Below are 18,865 nucleotides of genomic sequence, written 5' to 3' on the forward strand. Positions count from 1 at the left end.
ATAGCAGACTAGTTCCCTTCTTCTTTTTTATTGTAATTAAGCAATGTTTCTTATAATATTGCGAAGTGCTTTCGCATGGTTGATTTAACCCATTTGTTTATCATTTTAATAAGCAACATTTAGCTTGAATCTGTTTTGCTAGCTGTTGTGGAGAAGTATTCTCTAAAACTAGTGTGGATGGAATTTGTTTTGCCCATTATTCTTGCCCTAGGAATTGCTCATCATTTATGTGTACAAGTGCTAACAGTTGTAAAACTTGCAGTAATGTTAAAAGTCAATCACCAAAGAAGAGGAAATTGAAGATATCAGCTGAAGGAAGTGAAACATTCAAAGATTATTAGGATAGAGACTTACTCTGAATATGCACCAGTACTAAACAGGTATTCTCTATTCAATTTGATGTGCACTTTATACAAAAGATGATGTATTGTCAAATATTCCCAAAGGAATTTCTTGCTGCAGTATTGGAACATAGATCAAGGACCCAACACTATTATGTTATATGATCCTTTTGATTAAGCTTGCTTAGTATTGTATAATTATGTAATTTTACTACCCTTGTACCCTTTCTAGTTGTTTTGGTGTTATTAAGGTTCTCTTCTTCATCTTCTTCTTTTTCAGCTCCTTTTTGTCTATTTCAATTTCCAAATCCCTCTTCTCTATCTTTTGTCCTAAAAGATGATATACTGTCAAATATTCCCAAAGGAATTTCTTGCTGCATTATTGTACGGTACATGTTGCAAGATGTACGATTTTGACAGAAATGGCACTATGAGCTTCGATGGTAACTGTTTTTCATATTCCTTATTTTGGTTTAGTTTGATTATCTGGGTGCTCAGAAAACTTGTTCATGATTTTGTTAAATTTTTCTTCTTTTGTCATAATTCGTTGCACTCAACAAGTTCCTTCTTAAGGTCAGAAATTCCTATATATGTTTATAATTCAGAGATTTAATTTTTTTTTTTGTGAAATTATATGATTTTTCCTTAAAATTATGTTCATGTGTTATTTTAGCACTCAAAAAAGAGTTATGCTAGTGACACATAAAGTGGCACAACTTGTGCCGCAACGAGTTGTGAGTGGTAGAGGGCATTACACTGCGTGGCGAGTTGTGGCACAACTGTTGAATTAGCAAGCTCATTTGGGTCCCACTTATATCACTTTATAAGCTATAAATAGACTTATTGAGTTATTGTTTATTGGGCAAAACTTAGGTACATAAGTTTTGTCCCTGTTTATTAACCTTGCTGCTATAATAGAGTTCTTCAAAAATTGTAAACCTATCAAGTTAGTCCTTCTATAACCTTGCTTTTATATTGGAGCGCCATTTGGTTTTATCGAATTTTGCCACGTAAGCAAGCATTATAAATGCTAAGGTTACAAAATGACAAACCTGGTGTGTTTACAATTTTTGAGTAATTTTTTTTTTTTCAAATTTCAGGACTAAAATAGAACTTTACCCAAAAATGTTAGGGACTTAATGTACATTTTTTTAAAAAAAAATTTTATTATAAATTTGTTTGTTTCCAAGTGGTGGTGTGGTCATTGTTTTTGAACAATCCTAATATGACGAAATATTAAGTTGTAAGGGATAGATTGTTAGGGGTGAATTTAGCTGGTGCTATAGACTGATTCTGTTGGTAGTTTTGCCTTTCAATGAGATGTAGGAGTGGTTGTTGTTTTATTTTGACTTGTTTTTCATAGTGGTGGTACCTCTTTGTTTTTGAAAACTATTGTTATGATGAAATATCGAGTCGTCGAGGAACTGTGTGAGGTACATTTAGCTGGTGCTAGAGACCAATTTCTGCAATGTCAATTTCTGCCAAGTTTTGGCTGAAGGGATAAACGTATGCATTTTATGTATCTCTGTGTAAATGTCATTGCAGGCCATATTATGTCACATTTCTGATATGTAGATTCTGTGTACCCAATTTCTTTCTTCTTCCATGATGAATCACCTTAGAATAGTAGAAGAATCAATTGTATCATTAAGTTTTATATCTCTTATTCATTTACATTTTTCTACTTTCGATTTCTTTACAGGTTCAACAAGCTTTCTCTGACCGAGAAATGTGATTTGGTTTTTTTTATTTTTTATTTTGTTTGACAAGCTATTCAGTTATATACTCTAAGCCTCTGATGTATTTACATGTTCATAAATTCACATGATGTGAATGTTAAGTAATGTAACTGAGTATTTTATTCGCCTTAATTATCTTTTCATGTTTTGTCACCATTACCTATATTGTTCCGGATGACGTATAATAGGTGGTTTTCTGTAGATATATGAAAATCCAGAATGTTTGGATGAATAAATGAGGTTTCCTTTTATTTGACAATACTATTGATGAGAAACCATGTGATTACCCTAAGTATCCTTTTTCTTTTTCCTCAACTTCTGAGTGATGGTTACAGGCGTTGGTGAAGATTGGTTTCTCATTGGACTCTCCTGCTTTTTACACAGTTTGCGAGGTAAAGCTTATATTGTTGACAAATAAGAATAGAAACTATTTTTTTGTTTTGTTTTTTGTTTTTGTTTTTATTTTTTGGTTTTTTGATAAGTGCCAGAAACTTTTATTATGAAAATTATGTTCAGAATTCTTTGATCTCCAGGGCTGATTTTCTCCATTACTAATTTTCTCCTAATTGCTCTAGCAAATGTATTAGGAAGGTTTGTTTTCAGTTGCATAAAGTTTGTAATAATAACACCTAGGGATTTGGAATGATAAAGTCATAAAATACACGTATGTGGGGCATTAGTCATTGCACAACAGACTTGTGCATGTGGCTCACATTCAAACTGGTGGGCACCATCTTTTAGTGCTTCATGTGGCTTATCTTTTTCTAAAAGCTTTTAAAGTTCCGAAAATCACAATTTAGTAGTTTAATTGGTGATAGTTCAATAATTATTTTCTTGACCTGTTTGGCGTCTCTTTATATAGTAGTCTTTTAAGTTCATCTAATCATGATTCAGAAGCTTAGTTGGTCGTAATTCAATAAAAATTTTCTTGAACTGTATATTAAGCTTTTATTCAATGAAGAAGATAGGACTAGGGAGGTACTCAAAATTTTTTAAGGCATATAATAACTTGTAGCTAAAGTTTTGTTTTCTAATAATGCTTTATTTTTATTTTTTTGTCATTTAGACTCGTTGAATTTACATGTGAAAGCCTCTTTGAGTCTTTTTAAATTTTTGCCGATCCTGCAATTAAGTAATTAATGCTCCACTTTTTGTTTCTCTGCATTATAGACTTTCTGCTGTTATGCAATCTTAATATTGAGGTATTCAGTTGGTTTCATCAAGTTGAAAATACTTATACAATTTTCCATGGTTGCTCAGAGCTTTGATCAAAAGAAGAATGGGAGATTTTGGCTCGATGACTTCATATCTCTTTATATATTTTTACAGTCTGCTCGGTAAATGTCCCTTATACTCGAAAAAAGTGCATGTTGAATGCTGTACCTTTTTGAATTAGTGAAATGTGGGCAACAGTACAAGTTTAGGGCATGGTGGACTGGAGGGTACGCATGGTTGCCCATGGGCTGGTTATGGACTTATATTTTATGGATCTCATTAAGTCATTATAGTCTTCTAGGTTTGATTCTGCCAAATGGTCTGCCCTAGCACATGTAAACTCCTACTCCATATGACACATTACCTGAACTGAGACTACTCAAATCTGGAATAAATAAGTTATATTCATTAAACTATATATACTACTTTTCAAATATTATTGTGCTACTATGAATTCCTAATCTTGTTTGTTGCAGGAATTTATTCAGTTCATTTGATACAGTAAAGCAAGGCAGGGTGACTCTTGATCTCAACCAGTTTGTCTTTTGTAGCGAGTACACTGATTCCCCTACAAGAGAAATTTAAAAGTACCCTGATTCATTATGATGGTTAACTTTACTTCATTGTGACCTTATATGACCTCTTTAGTCTTTACAGACTGATTAAGCTCTTTGAGAGAATAAACCAAGGAGAATTTCATCCCATAAAAAAAGTCTCTATTATGAACTTCATACCTGGATATATCAGTGACTTTCACCACAAAAGCATTCAAATTTTCTTTGTATCACCTGCCTCTTGTGGTGAGGGGGGAGGGTTGGTTTGGGACTATGCAATCTCATTGATCCCATCCTACATTTTCTTGATTTTGAAACTCTCTATAAATGTTAAAAGAGTCGAAAACATTGCTTTATAGTGTGCTAGTTTTGTGATACATGCATTGTCAAGTAAAATATTTGAACACGTTGCATTATTTTCTTGTCCAGCTGCAAATTGTAGAATATGAAATCAACTCCAGAATACCAGGCAAAGATGACTAGCAGATGCGGTACATTGCCTCCGTACATTTTGTCTGATGTTTATACTATATTCCATTTTTCTGGCTCTGTAGCTCTTTTAATACAGTTATTGATACTGAAAATTGCTTATTTGAAATGATGCTGCCAAGCGAGATGTGATTTAGTTATGACCAATGTATCTCACCTCAAGTCTTGGTTTGTTTTTTTGCGTTGTATGATTTATATTCTTTTAGTTAGTAAATCTTACTATCACAGTATCACCCACTAGAATAGGAACTATACAATGAAAAACACGAGTCTTGATAATGAATAAATGAGGAATGATATGGATGAGCTTATATCATGAACCTAAGGCCACCTCAGTGTTTTTTTTTACTTCAACAAATAGATAGCTTTGTCTTGGCACTCCAATTTTCAATGACAGGGAATTCAAGCTAGTCACCCCATGATTGATGCAAGACATTTAAAGACCAAAGTGTGCATGAGAATTTGGATTTCTTCTCTATCTTCCCGGTCGGTACCAAAGTACCTTGGGCATTTAATCTCCTTTTTGTCAATTGTCGTTAGTCCAAGAGCCAAATATATGCTAGCTGTAAGTGGTCTCTCGCACACTTTTGCCACACATTAAAAGTAGTACTAGTCCAAGATCCAATACCGCCCTGAATGCTGGTATCTCATAAAAGTTTCTCATTCATCCTATACTTCTCTAAAGATGACAGTAAAAAGTTGCCAAGCGAGACGCAGGGAAGGTCCATTTGTTGACTTAGATTATCTAAAAGAGCCCAAGTATGTTGTCGTTGATGTGTCTTGAGGTGACCAGAAACACTAGTTAATCTCCATTTGAATCCATATCTACTCAGTAAAAATTGCATTAATTAATATGGTTGGGGGAGAAGCTTTGCACCTCCGAGTTGCATTCTTGACGCCACATTAAAGCTAATCCACCACTATTCTCAGTAAATATTGCATTGATATGGTTATGGCCTATTCTTCTAGTCTGTAATCATACTACCACGAATTAGGATAGGAACTACATGATGAAAAACACGAGTCTTGATAATGAAAAAATGAGGAATGATATGGTTGAGTCTGTATCATGAACCTATGGCCACCCAGTGTAACATTTGTCTTCAACAAATAGCTTTGTGTTGGCACTCCAATTTTTTTCAACGAGAAGGAATTTAGAATGTCTCAAGCTAGTCACCCATAATCAATGCAAATGTGACATTAAAAGAACCAATGTAAAACAGAATTTGAATTTTTTTGCTATCTTCCAGGTCAATAATCAAAGTGTGAAGTCTGTATTCTCCATAAGCTCTTTCATAATCTCTGATTTACTAAAAATGCATACACAGGAAAACCCAGCAAATTGGGCCCAAGCAGTAGAACATGTCTTGATAAGGTTAGAAATGAGAGAAGAAAAGAAAGGGGCCTCACAATACAATTATGATTCAATGTTGGCCCAAACATGGATCAAAGCTCTATCACATAGTAAAATAAAGTGAACAAATTCAATTTATAAACAATTCAATGCGGTTCTCATAAAAAAATTAAAAAGATAAAATAAAACTACTATTCATTTGATACCAAATCTTTTCATTTCCATTTCTAAAAATAAAAATAAAAATAAAAATAAAACTTTCATTTTCTTATAAATCATATATAGATTAATCAAAATATATCTCATTTATGTATAATTCGTTGTTTACATATAATACATGTACAATTTAATCAAAACTTTACATGTAATTCTTATGTAATGATTTTTAAAAATTGTTACAATTTCTTCTACATCCAAGGGTAGAGCCGCAGAGAGGGACTTTAGAGTTGTAGACAGATGATTATGAAAAATAGTATCTTATTTTTCAACTTTGCTTATAATTTTGTAATTATAAGGATTCGGTAACATGCTTTAATCATGATGTATATACGATTCTGAAATGATCAAATTAACTACTAGAAGTGAACTATTCATCTATTAATAAGTCGTTTAATGACAGTTCCATCTATCACTTTATTGTGAAAGATTATATTGGCTTGTTTCGTTAAGTGAGGTTTGACAATGGGTTTGAGTCAATGACTGTAAAACTTCTTTTTATTGATTTAAATTCGCATCAAAATTCAGAAACTATGGTCCTAATTGAATCAAAGAGGCCCTAATTTATATCGGTGTCAAAGAATTACTTTAGTTAGCATAGGGGGAAAGTTTTATTTTACATAATAAGTTAATAAAATTGCAATGGAATTGTAATTTTCCTCCATCCAAGACAACTTTGAATATTTTCGATATTTTGTATAATTATATATATTGCATTTGGAATTGTAATTTTAATTTTCCATCGAAGTATAACTTTGAATATATGATCAAATGGTAATATTGGAACTATTACTGTTGAGATTTGAGACACAAAAGTGTTAACTGCTAAATGCTCTTTGACTTCCATAGTGTTGTTCCTCTGGCCCGACCTAGTCAAGTTTAATCTTAATCTTCATCGTATTTACAGCTTCACATAATCATTACATTGTGACTTTCTCTTAATTCAGAGGTAACTTTATGTGGGATATTTTTCCCACTTTGCTCAATGCAGCCAGCTGAAGAATGTGGCTTGAGTTGAGTCTAGTTCCTTGGAGCATTTCACTCTGCATCTGGTTCTGTGACCCTTTGACCACTTTTTTTGGCAGAAAAAGTTTTGTTTGCATTTGCATTTACATGTTAAAATTAATAGCCCAGTTTTATATATAAGCATCAGCCTCTCATATCACATCAGGCTAAAAATTAATGGTCCGGTCATCTACATCAGCCTCTCACATCACATCTTTAACGTTTTTGTGAAGCATCTTTGGTTGCTTCCCTGTTCAATCTCTGTTCTTCTCAGTTTGCACAACTTACATAGTTATATAGTTTTGTTTTTCTCTCATTAATTCCCTAGCTGGAACACCATTGCATTGGTTCACACAACTCTATTACTTCTCCTTTCTCAGCATAGAATCTTTGTTCTCAACTACTCTCTCCTTGCCATGCTATACTTTCTCCCTTCTCTTTTTCCAAAGTTTTGTTTTCCATCCTTTCTTTTAACTTTTTACCCTCTCCTTCATCTGAAGAGGGAAATTAATAAAGGCTCCACAACTACTCATTATTTAATACTCGTATCCACATACTGCAACCCACTTCATCTGTATCCACTTATTTGGACTCGTTTAGGTTCAATGCATTTAGTGCATTGGACCGGTTAGATGGTACATGTGTTTAAAAGTGAATACAGTATTACTAATGCATTGGACCGGTTAGATGGTACATGTGTTTAAAAGTGAATACAGTATTACTAAACACTAAACCTAAGCCTGACTCCACTTATTTATATGATAACTTCTTTTTTAGGGAATACCCACTAACCCACCAACCATTTATATGATACTTGATTTATTGCTTGGGGTTCTCCTAAGCCTCTTCCCTGGTCGATCTGTAACGTCTGTTTCAGGTGGGATCACCACACTTAATATGCCCCTCCGACTGCTCATACTAACTCCCATGGAAGTTGCATGAATGACCTCAATAATTCCTAGGGGCAAGGGAATTGCATTGGTACTTCGACTTCCTAAGCCATGGCCTTTATTTACCCCTACTTGGCCGACCACAAACTCCTTCAAATGTCCCGCTTTTACAAGCTGCTCCAAGTGGTCCTTCAACACCTGACACTGCTTGGTAGTATGACCTTTCTCTTTATGGTAAGTGCAATATAAGCTCTGATTCCTTCTTATCGGATCCCCACCCATCTTTCTCGACCATCGAAAATCAAGCTCATTCATCATATGCTTGAGGATCTTATAGAAAGGCTCCTTAAATGCCACATTAACTCCCTCGGTCCACTATGTTGAATCCATACCAGGGGCCTTTGGCTCCTTTCTAGTTCTTTGCTAAAACCTTTCAGGACAATAATTTTTGTGGTATTGCGAAGAAGTCGGGGCTTTACCTTTGCCTTGTAGCCGATTGTCTTTTTATTTCTTATATTCTTCAATCCTTCTCATAAGCTGATGCATGTCCTCGAGAGGTCGTATAGTTAGAGAATCCCTCAGCTTCGACTCCTCAAGGAGCCCAAGTCGGAAGGTGCTGGCGACTACCGGCTCATTTCCCCTTCCTATCTTGTTGTATAGCTCTCAGTACCTGTTCGCATAAGATCGGAGGGTCTCCCCACTTCTCATCCTCATGGATAACAAGGCATCTATTTGCTGAGGAACTTTGCTACATGTTATAAATTGTGTCTCGAATGCCTGCATCAACTCCCTAAAGTTTCGAATAGAGCCATTCCTTAAACCATTAAACCACCTTATAGCCATCGGTCCAAGACTGGATGGGAACATCTTGCACATCAAATCATCATTCTGGGAATAGAGCGACATCATTTGAATATAGTGACTTACATGCTCTACCAGATTAGTTTTTCCATAAAAAATGGTAGACGACAAGCATGTGAACCACCTTGACATTTCCGTGCGCTTAATCTCATTGGAAAAGGGTGAACAGGCAGCGCTCCTTAGCGCTTGGCTTATGGCATCCAAAGGGCATTATGGTGCTCGTTCCTATTACGATGGGATGATTCGTGACAACGCCCCCTAGATTCACGAGATTTGTCCCTCGATAGTCGTGAACCACTCCCCCGAGATGACTCTCCCCCAATGTAATCGGGGTCATCAGATGTGTCCTCCTGGTCCCTTCTACGTTGTTGATCCCTCAGCTCAATCTCCAGGTCCTTAACTTGATTCATAAATTCTCCAGCTCTCTTTCCCGATCATTACGATGAGATCGCTTGAGGATATAAAACACGGTTCGTTCCCCTTGTGAAGATCCCTCATCTGAATCATCTGGTCTGATTCCCCTTTTACATGTGCTGCTGTTCCCTTCTATGCTCAAGCCCTTGAATGGTTTCCTCCAACAGAGCCTTCTTCAGCATGCAGGCCCTCCATAATAGGACGATATCAAGCTAGCGCGAAGCCTTTGGTTAAGTAAGATTCCCACAAACGGCACCAATTGTGGTCCCCAAACTTACAAGGACTGTGATACTATTATAAGGATTTGGACCCCCAATTTCTTTATTTGTGGGCTAACTAACAATCCTACGGGTAAGGCTCCAAGCAATAACTAGATCGTCCCAACTGTCTCTTTTCTGCAAAGTTTTAAACCTACAAGCCTTCGATGATGGTAGGTTTTCTTCTCCTCTTTGTTCACTCTCCTCTCCCTATCCATTTTCCTATTTTTCCCACTGTTTTCCCCTAGTGTTTTTTCTAACACCCTTTAGTCTGCCTTCCTTCTCCTTATATAGTCTCTTTTTAGTAGGGCACTAATCATTATTATTTCACCAATTTACATGCATTCCCACTTTTGCCAGAATCCCAAGAGATCATCATTTCTTCTAAGGATTCCCTTGAAACTTGCTCCAGACGCCAAACAGCGCTCAGTAGCGAGTTCCCCAAAGGCACTAACATCCCTCAGATACCCACTTCAATTTAGTCAACTCTTGACTATTTTTCCCCTAGATCACTAATTGGCCTTAGGTCGAGCACTCAAGGATTTCCCCAAACAATAATTTCTTTAGGCCAATACACGTGTTATTGGGTTGTGCTCATTCCAACCACGTTTGAGGTCCACTTCTCTCTTATGGGCTGAGTTGGGCTATTCAGGTTGCTCTTGGGCCTTAATAAAATAGGTCATTACTGATTTCCAGGGCCCAAACCCACCCCCCACCCCCCCCCCCCCCCCCCACACATATATATGCCAGCAACAAGTTATCTTGGCTGTCACAAGTACAGTAAACAATGCAGTATTGTCTCTTAGTTGTAGTATTCTTTGCATGGATGATTGATACTTCTCTCAACTCATTTGATTTAGTTGAGTCATCATTTTACCGCAGTCGAACCAAATGAAGTTGTTATTTTCAACCAAAAAGAGTAGTCGTGTGCTTGGCCTAAGCTTCACACCATATTGATATTTTCGATACAATGTTTATGCTTACAGGTTTCCATGCCATTGGAAATTCCCGACATCTTGAAAACTATAAATAGCAAGATTATGAAGCATAGAGTGGGTGCAGGGGCAATTTCATGGCTGCAATCAAAGCTGGAGCTTTTCAAGTATACTTTACCAGCCTCTCTTGGAAAGAATTAGAATCTAGCCTCAATTGTGTGTGTATGATTCAAATAATATATCTAAGAAGCAAATAAAACTGAGCTGCCAAGATGGTGCTGGGGGTTTAGTATTTGCAACAACTTTTGTCATTTGGTCATGTTACCAGTATTATCTATATAATCTATAGAAGCCAAAGACGTTTGAGCTTTTTTGGACTTCATAAATTTTTTTCAACTTGCTTTGGAGGCTTTACAATTTTTCACATAAACATTAATAATTTATTAATACTACAAATCACAATTATCTATCTATCTATATATTCAAAACAAATCACAATTACATACCATAGTCGACGTTAGATGGTGCGAGTCAATAGTGTGTACATGCATTGTGTATTTTAGTACAAATTGGCATTACACTTTTTGTAACAAATCGATGATGAATTAATAAACCATCATTATTTCCAGTGAAAAGAATTTAAAGAAAAGAAGAGTACATCTATGAATCTGCTTGTAGAACATCTCAAAACTATAAATTTTATATTTGCACCCTATATCCCACAACTAATGTACATTAAATTTATACAACATTTTAGGAAGTGGAGGAAGTCTGTAGCTTTGAATGCTGTGCTTGACGGCGTCCTAAATGGAATGCAGTGACTATCCACAATAAGCACACTTGAGTAGTTGAAACAAAGGTGAATAAATATCTAGATTCTTACCTTAACCAAAAAGAATATGAGGAACAAAAAATAAAAGAAGTAAAGTTAACTATACACATAAAGGTAAGACATATATTGAAACATTTGATGCTCTCCCATCGAGAGTGCTAAAAAGTAGCTTGTACGTCCCTGCAGCGGTAGCATCTCCAAGTCTTTGAACAAATACATCTATGCATACCTGCAGTAGCATATGCTCATAGAGTGTATTGGTGAGCTTTGCTATTAACCCTTTATGTGTGTGGCATCCAATTAATGTAGTACAAGTCACGCACTGAAACAATGTCTTCCTATAACAGATGGCATGTTCTGAAGCCATGTTTTTTCTTTAGATCAAAGCCCTATCTCAACTAGAGGAACCTCTAAAACTAAATTCAATACTTCTGAATTTACATAAACACAACCACCTGTCAAAGTCTAGAACACCAGCTAAGAATTTTCTGATAAATAGGAGAAACTAATAACAATAAAAAAAATCAAATATGGAATTCCAGAACACCAGCTAAGAATTTTCTAGAACTTAAGAGGAAAACAAAGAATGTGATACATAATTTCAAAGCCAATAAGTTATCAACATATCGATAGAAATTTGTCGTGCCAACATGTAATCAATATGTACAGATAACTAAAAAAAAAACAAGGAAGTGATCCAAGCTAAAAACAAATGGAATGATTTCCTAAATCTTCATTCATCTATTTAACATAATATTTAGCATCAGGGAAGAAAAAAAATCTCATTTCATTAAATCACTTGATGTATTCATATTAAAAATCACGCTTGCAACTTGCTTAATCAACAACTTCATATGTAGGTCTCCTTTTAGATATTGTTCACTATGAACTGCCTACAATTTGCAATTAAATTTATGCATTCTCCACATAACTGAAATCCAATGTACACCCACAAATTATTTTGGGAAACACATAGAAGTACACAGATCATAAACATATTCTTAGCCAAAACAGAAATAAATAAATAAAAACGTCAAGAATAACTGCAAACATGCCCTATAAAATTTTAGTAGACACTTAAAATGGAACCAACAAGTAAAAAAATTGTAATACCTAAGATACCATAGGAAAAAGTGTAATACTTGAGATACAAACACAGGGGGAAAAAAAAAATCTTACATGGAACTAAATTGAGGTGAGATACCATAGGAAAAAGTGTAATACCTAAAATGGGAGGACGAAGGCAGGTTAGTGGTTGTGCGAGAGGAGGAGGGAGGTAGGTCAATGACTGTCGTCAGCGGCTGCTAGGGGCAGTGGCTATTTCCGGCGGCAGCTAGGGCATGAGATTTCAAGCGGCAACTAGGGATTGGTTTCTTCCCCTTCTCTCTCTCTTGGTGGGTTTTTACAATTGGTAGAAAATGTTTTTAATTTGGTACCGGTTGTGAATATTATTTGTCATGTTTAAATTTAGTTTGTAATTTTTTAATTAAAAACATACCACATCTTTAAAAAAAAAATGTCAAGTCATTGTTTAAAAAAAAAAAAAGTCATTGTTCTGTTAGCTATTTAAGTAACATCATTAACAACAATTAGTGAAAGGATTAATACAACTCAGTTTTAAAACTTGAGGGACTAATTGTGCTCGTTTCATACTTGAGGACCAATTGCGCATACAAGATAAACTTAAAGGATCAATATTGTAATTTCACCATTATTTAAAGAAAATATAATGTATAATAGATAATTTGATATGAATGTTTTTACAAAGTGTTTGTTTGAAATAGAAAAAGTAAGTTTTTATACTTAAATAGACATAAAATTTTAGAGAGTTTGATGCGAATATTCTAAACATACATAGTTATTATAAAAATTGTGTAAATTTGCGTTGACATTATTCATTTTGTATTTATTTTTTTTCCGTATCTCAAGGAAGGAAAAAAAAAAAGTGAATGGTAGTTATTGTGAAGAAAGAGAAATAATTTTAAAAAATTGATATTTTAATAAAATATAGTATAAAATAGATAATATTAATTGGAGTGTTTAAAAAAAATAGGTATCTTGTTCTAAAATAAGCAACAAATTTTTTCATGCAAATGCTCTAATAACTATATATAGAATGACCTGGGAAAACATAACAAAAAGTAAAAAAAAAATTGTGTGAGGTCCATTTGGTAACACAAATATTCTATTCCGTTAGGTTTCCCGGGTTCTACTTCTTACTGGTCTATTCTCAAATGTGAGACTCTTTAATGCTGAAGGCCTGGCGGCCAGTGTGAGTTTGAGTAAGCCATTCATCAAAAAAGTATTCGTTTTTGTTTTTGGCCATTGATTCTCAACTGTAAACGTGGACATATTCCCTAGCATTACATTTGCAACAAGCAAGCAAAGTCAGCCATGGCATCCAACTCCTTTTAACTTCAAAACCCCCTGCGAGAAACGGACGTAAAAACAACTGCTTTCTGGTCCTCTCTAACTCCAACGATCAAACCCATCTCAAAGTTAAGAAAATCTTTGATGGGTCTTTTTTATTTTCTTGGTTGGAGTTTTGAATAGAGAGAGTCTGATAGGAGAAAGAGAATCAGAGAAAGATGAGAGGAGGAGGAGGAGGAGGAGGAGGACAAGGGGTTGAAAGGTGGGTTTGTGAGGAATTTTCACCTGGGTATTATGCGCTTTGCACTTTTGGAGGAATGCTTAGTGCTGGGACTACTCATCTTGCTATCACACCTCTTGATGTCTTGAAAGTGAATATGCAGGTCAGTTTGATTGTTACACTTTAAAACTCATTTCTTTATTTTTTTTTGTTTACTTCTAAATGATCAAATATGATAAATAACCGATTGTTCCAAAGGTTTAAGATGTTATGAAACTATGACTTCAATCTTTAACCATTATTATACTTTCCTTGATAAGTGAGGCTTAACATATGAGATTTGTAACATTTAAAATAGGAGGTAGAGTGGACACTGTTTCAATTATAGACGGTATGCTCTGGTGCTATGATAAATTACCAATTGCTCCTAAAACTTAAGCTTAGGAAATGGTGAATTAATCATCTAACTAGTATTGCAACACATTGTTTGGCTTGTTGCCCCTGTTTACTTTTGTTGTGTTATCCTCGGCGGAAGACTGAAATTAGTTTGTCTTATAACTGTTTAGGAAATATTAGTTCTCCTGGAGACAATTTCTTGTTAGGAAGTCATTTAATTTTGGAATATGGTTGACATGATTATCGTTTGGATGCTACTAAGCGTGCCTCTGTTTGTTATTGTCATTTTCCAATAATCATTTTCTCATAATTTTCCAAAAGTTGGTCTTTGACATGAGTTTACTTGAGTTTGATGAGAGATTTCTGAATTTAACTAGTTGGGTCTTGTTTCCTACATAGGCTAGTATCATGTTGAGTCAAAATAATCTCTTTTCCTTTAATGGAGTCATGGAGTACATTGTGACTGCAACTTATGTTTTCAATCTTTTCCCTTTAAAGTGGCATTTGTTACTTCATAGGATTCGATTCCAAATTAGGGAAATAAAAGGGAATGTCACCATGAGTGGGTGGGGGAAAGTGGCTGTAAAAGAAGGGGCTAAATTTTGGATATTCCATTAAAGTAATGGTGGTTCCACTGCCTGAATTAGCTGCATTTAATATAGCAGTATCATTTCTTTTGTTTCTTATGATGGTCTGCCTAATGATATATTAAATGGGAATGGGACAAACTTTAGAAACAATACATTGATTAATTGTATCCATACTCATTCCCTGCATAAGATATCATCACTGTGTTTTAGAAAATATTTATAGTATCAAGTTTACTAATGTATCAGGCTCAATTCTTTTAAAATAAGAAAAGTGTCATTTACTTGTTATGATTTTACGCATTAATTTGCTGTAGTTTTTCATCTCCTTCATTGGTGAAAGTGATCCTGCTGTTTCTGCTATCTTTGATATGCTCTATGGGATTTAATTTTTCCTCATTGAGTTTATCTCTTTTTGATTTGCTTAGCTTTATTATTCCTTAGGTGAATCCAATCAAGTATAATGGCATTTCTTCAGGGCTGTCAACCCTTTGGAGAGAACAAGGACCTTCTTCACTTTGGAGAGGTTGGTCTGGCAAATTTTTTGGATATGGAATTCAAGGCGGCTGCAAATTTGGTCTCTATGAATACTTTAAGAAGTTTTACTCTGATGTGTTGATAGATGATGGTAACAAGAGTTTCATATTCTTTCTCAGCAGCGCATCTGCTCAAGTATTTGCTGATGTGGCTCTCAGTCCTTTCGAAGCTGTCAAAATTCGCGTTCAAACACAGCCTAGTTTTGCGAAGGGCTTGGTTGATGGGTTTCCAAAACTTTATGCAACTGAAGGGCTTGCGGGGTAAGCTACTCCAAAACTTGATAATCTTATTCTCTTGCCCTTTCTGATTTTAACCACCAGTTATTTGTTAACTGCAGCTTTTACAAGGGACTTTTTCCACTCTGGGGTCGAAATATTCCATGTAATATTTCTGCCTCACAACATTCTCAAAAATTTTATGATGCTTATTTAGCTAGAATCACAGCTTATTAATATAATAGATTTTTCAGGTTGTTGCATTTCAATTTAGTAGACATGGTATTCTTCTTTAACTTGTTCACTAAGCTTGTGTTCATTTTCAAATTTTTAGTCTACTCATCATTTAAATAAACCCTACTAGCCAGAGACAGTCCATAACTCCTAATTCCTGTCCATGATGCCCTTCAGGCACCACTTTGAGAGCACAATGGTGGTTAGATTAATATGTTATTACAGACAGAGTGTGATGTTTGCATATGCTATTTCTAATTTACCTGTTCCACTTCTACTTCACTGTCTACTCTGATAAGTTGCAGTATATTTATCACGGTTTTTAAAATTAAAAAAAGATTTATATTATTATTATCTGTCATTACAGTGTTGTTTTTTTGAATCATTTGAGAAGCTAATGCGAGGGAACAATTTCTATTTCAATTTCTTAATTTTCACCATTGAGAGATATTAGCAACATAGAAAACTGAAAAAATTGCTACATTGTAATAATCTCATAGTAATGTTGTACTAGTAGGAAGACCTTCCTACGAGGCCAAGTTAAATTTCGGGTAAATCTTAAGAATAGAAGTTTGAAAGAAGAGGTAGTTTTTGCAGTTAATTAAAGGCAAACACACCAGATTTTTGGCACTTAACCTTCCAGAATAAAAACCTTACCACTGTCCCTTGAAAGACCTAGTTACATGCTTGACTTGGTTATTGGCTTCAAAACGTTATTGATCTTTCTTAGTTCTTATCAAGCATTCAGCAAGCATAAACCTGTGCATATATACGTATTCTAACTTCAAGCACACTCTTTGTTAACTCATTTTATTTATATATTTTGTGGTTTGCAGTCTCTATGATAATGTTTTCAACATTTGAGCATACAGTGGAATTGATATATCACAATATTATTCAAAGAAGAAAAGAAGATTGTTCAAGAGCCCAACAGCTTAGTGTTACCTGTTTAGCAGGCTATACAGCTGGAGCTGTTGGTACTGTCATCTCGAACCCTGCTGACAACATTGTTGCCTCTCTTTACAACAAACAGGCTGAAAATGTGCTGCAGGTGGCACCTGCATACTAAGCTTCTTTTGGTTTGTTTGAACCCATTAAATTAAAAGATTTTAGCATGAATTGGTTTTGAATTTTTGAGAATTTGTATTTCAGGCAGTGAAGAAAATTGGGCTTGTTAATCTATTTACCAGAAGTCTTCCTGTTCGATTTTTATTAGTTGGTCCTGTTGTTACGTCACAATGGTTCTTCTATGACACCATTAAAGTTCTAAGTGGACTGTAAGTGCAATTTTCTTATTTATTATCTAATTTTTATATAAAAAATATCAAACTTCTTTTGTTTTTAAATTTTTTTTGGGGGGGTGGGGTGGTGTGGGGAATGGGGTGGGGTTTAACAAAGCCTCAAGTCTTAGTCTACCCTATTGGACATTGAAATTTTATTCAAATCATATAGGAATATGGGTTCATCTCAGTATAGATAAAGTGCAGTCCATAATAAGGAACTTTAACCGTCTGAAATAACTCAATGCCATTAGTTCTCATAGGGCTTTACGTGGTTTTAGACTTAAAGAATGCTTCTTTTTATTTCAAAGCTCCTTATGAAATAATTTCCTTCTATGTTCTTTCTTATAATCATAAGTTATGGGTGAAATGTTTTAGGCCTACTAGTGGAGGGCTTCGCAGGCGTGTGGAAGAAGCTAACGTATCAGCTTAATCTCATTGAAAAGAACATCAAATGTTCGACAAGGTCAATTTTAAGATTGCAAAAAATTCATCACTGTTGCAGAAGATATGACAACTGATAACCTTCCAAAACATAGTACAAATGGCTTCTTGAAGGCAGATACGTACTGTGATAGTTCTCTATTTTTCCTAATCTGAATTTTACACTCACTGACTACAGTTCATAGATGGTCAAGGTGCTTTGTAATCATCCAATCTAGAAGAGAATAATATCAGCACCTGCGTAGAAGTGGCCAATTTTATGAGACATTGTTATTTTATGTATTGGTTACATTCATTCTTTTTCCTCTGTTGTAGAGATGTGGTTAAACAATATTGGGCAATTTTATGAGACATTATCATTTTATATATTGATTACATATGTATATATTTTCCGTGTTGTAGGGATATGTGTAAACAATATACACTAAGGTTGTGGAAGCAATTGTAAAGGGCCAATTGATTGAAAGGAAAATTCAAATAATACATAGTTTCTCTACCTACTTAGTCATTTAGACATTAGTATAATATCAGCATCTACGTACAAGCGGCCAATTTTATGAGAGATGATCATCTTATGTACTGGTTACATACAATTTTCTCTTGTTGTAGAGATGTGCGTAAACAAAATACAGTAATGTGCAATTGTAAAAGGCCAATTGTTTTGAAGGAAAATTCAAATATTGCATTGTTTCTATGCCTACTTATTCATCCATACAGTAACCTTTAATGACCTGTTGCTGGCTGCTACCGAAGTGTCTGTGTTGAAGTTTATCTGTTCAGTGCTACTGCTATACGCTTTGTGTACTCTGCAACTTCAAAATCCACGATGGTAGATTATCCAAATTACAATAATAATACGAAGAACAGAAAAAATTAAATGCTTTCAATCTTGGGAGAATTACGAATAACATCCTTGTGGTATAGCCTTCAATTATGGAATTATCTTTTGCGTTATTTCGAACAATTAGCTCTCATGTGGTTATTTTAATGAGGCATTTTTTGTTGTTGATTTTAATGGAATTTGATGATGCGGTTAATGTCAACATATAATTAAAGAAAAAAATCATTCTACCAGCGTCACCACACCTTCCTCCGTTGCGAAAATTATCTTTTAACATATAATTAAAAAAAAAAAAAAAGACTCATTCTAGCAGAGTCACTAACACCTTCCTCCGTTGCGAAAAATATTTATGAGACAATAACGTTTCTTCATTTAAAATTTAATATATACTATGTTCATAACATTTTTACAAAAAATTATAAGCGGTAATTTGAATCCAAAACCTAAAATAATTTTTTTATCTACACATAGTAATCAATAACAACATACTACTTAGAATTTGTTGTGAAAATGTTACAGATATTGCATTTCTCATTAATTATTTTTTATCAAAAAATGGATAAACTTTCCCAATCATCTTTTTCCTAGTTTATCAAAAAATATTACACAAAGAGAAACAGAGCTGCATATACAATCATA

General features: G+C 34.6%; 1 protein-coding gene and 1 long non-coding RNA gene across 3 annotated transcripts; both read left to right on the plus strand.

Annotated features, from left to right (window-relative positions):
• On the plus strand, positions 1–4,575 carry LOC142642183 (uncharacterized). Its single transcript, XR_012845602.1, has 2 exons — positions 1–2,472; positions 3,341–4,575. It is a non-coding gene; the product is annotated as an uncharacterized LOC142642183 (long non-coding RNA).
• An 8,703-nt stretch (positions 4,576–13,278) lies between these two features.
• On the plus strand, positions 13,279–17,786 carry LOC142642681 (mitochondrial phosphate carrier protein 1, mitochondrial). Of its 2 annotated transcripts, none has more exons than XM_075817084.1 (6): positions 13,279–13,855; positions 15,120–15,201; positions 15,332–15,472; positions 16,498–16,712; positions 16,814–16,938; positions 17,320–17,786. In XM_075817084.1, exons 1-6 carry the CDS (start codon positions 13,691–13,693, stop codon positions 17,372–17,374), a joined length of 783 nt encoding a protein of 260 aa, XP_075673199.1. In that variant the 5' UTR covers positions 13,279–13,690; the 3' UTR covers positions 17,375–17,786. The 2 variants fall into 2 exon arrangements, with proteins under 2 accessions (XP_075673199.1, XP_075673198.1); XM_075817083.1 differs by adding an exon at positions 15,550–15,593 and having other exon boundaries at positions 13,281–13,855; positions 15,120–15,472.
• Positions 17,787–18,865: the final 1,079 nt, after the last annotated feature.

The sequence above is a fragment of the Castanea sativa genome, chromosome 7, assembly GCF_040712315.1.
Source record: "Castanea sativa cultivar Marrone di Chiusa Pesio chromosome 7, ASM4071231v1".
NCBI classification, from domain to species: Eukaryota; Viridiplantae; Streptophyta; class Magnoliopsida; order Fagales; family Fagaceae; genus Castanea; species Castanea sativa.

Coding starts and splice junctions, on each gene's coding strand:
- LOC142642681 (XM_075817083.1), top strand. CDS start 13,691: ATGAGAGGAGGAGGAGGAGGAGGAGGAGGACAAGGGGTTGAAAGGTGG. Junction 15,594..16,497: donor CTGGGGTCGAAATATTCCAT/GTAATATTTCTG, acceptor TGTGGTTTGCAG/TCTCTATGATAATGTTTTCA. Junction 16,939..17,319: donor ATTAAAGTTCTAAGTGGACT/GTAAGTGCAATT, acceptor GAAATGTTTTAG/GCCTACTAGTGGAGGGCTTC.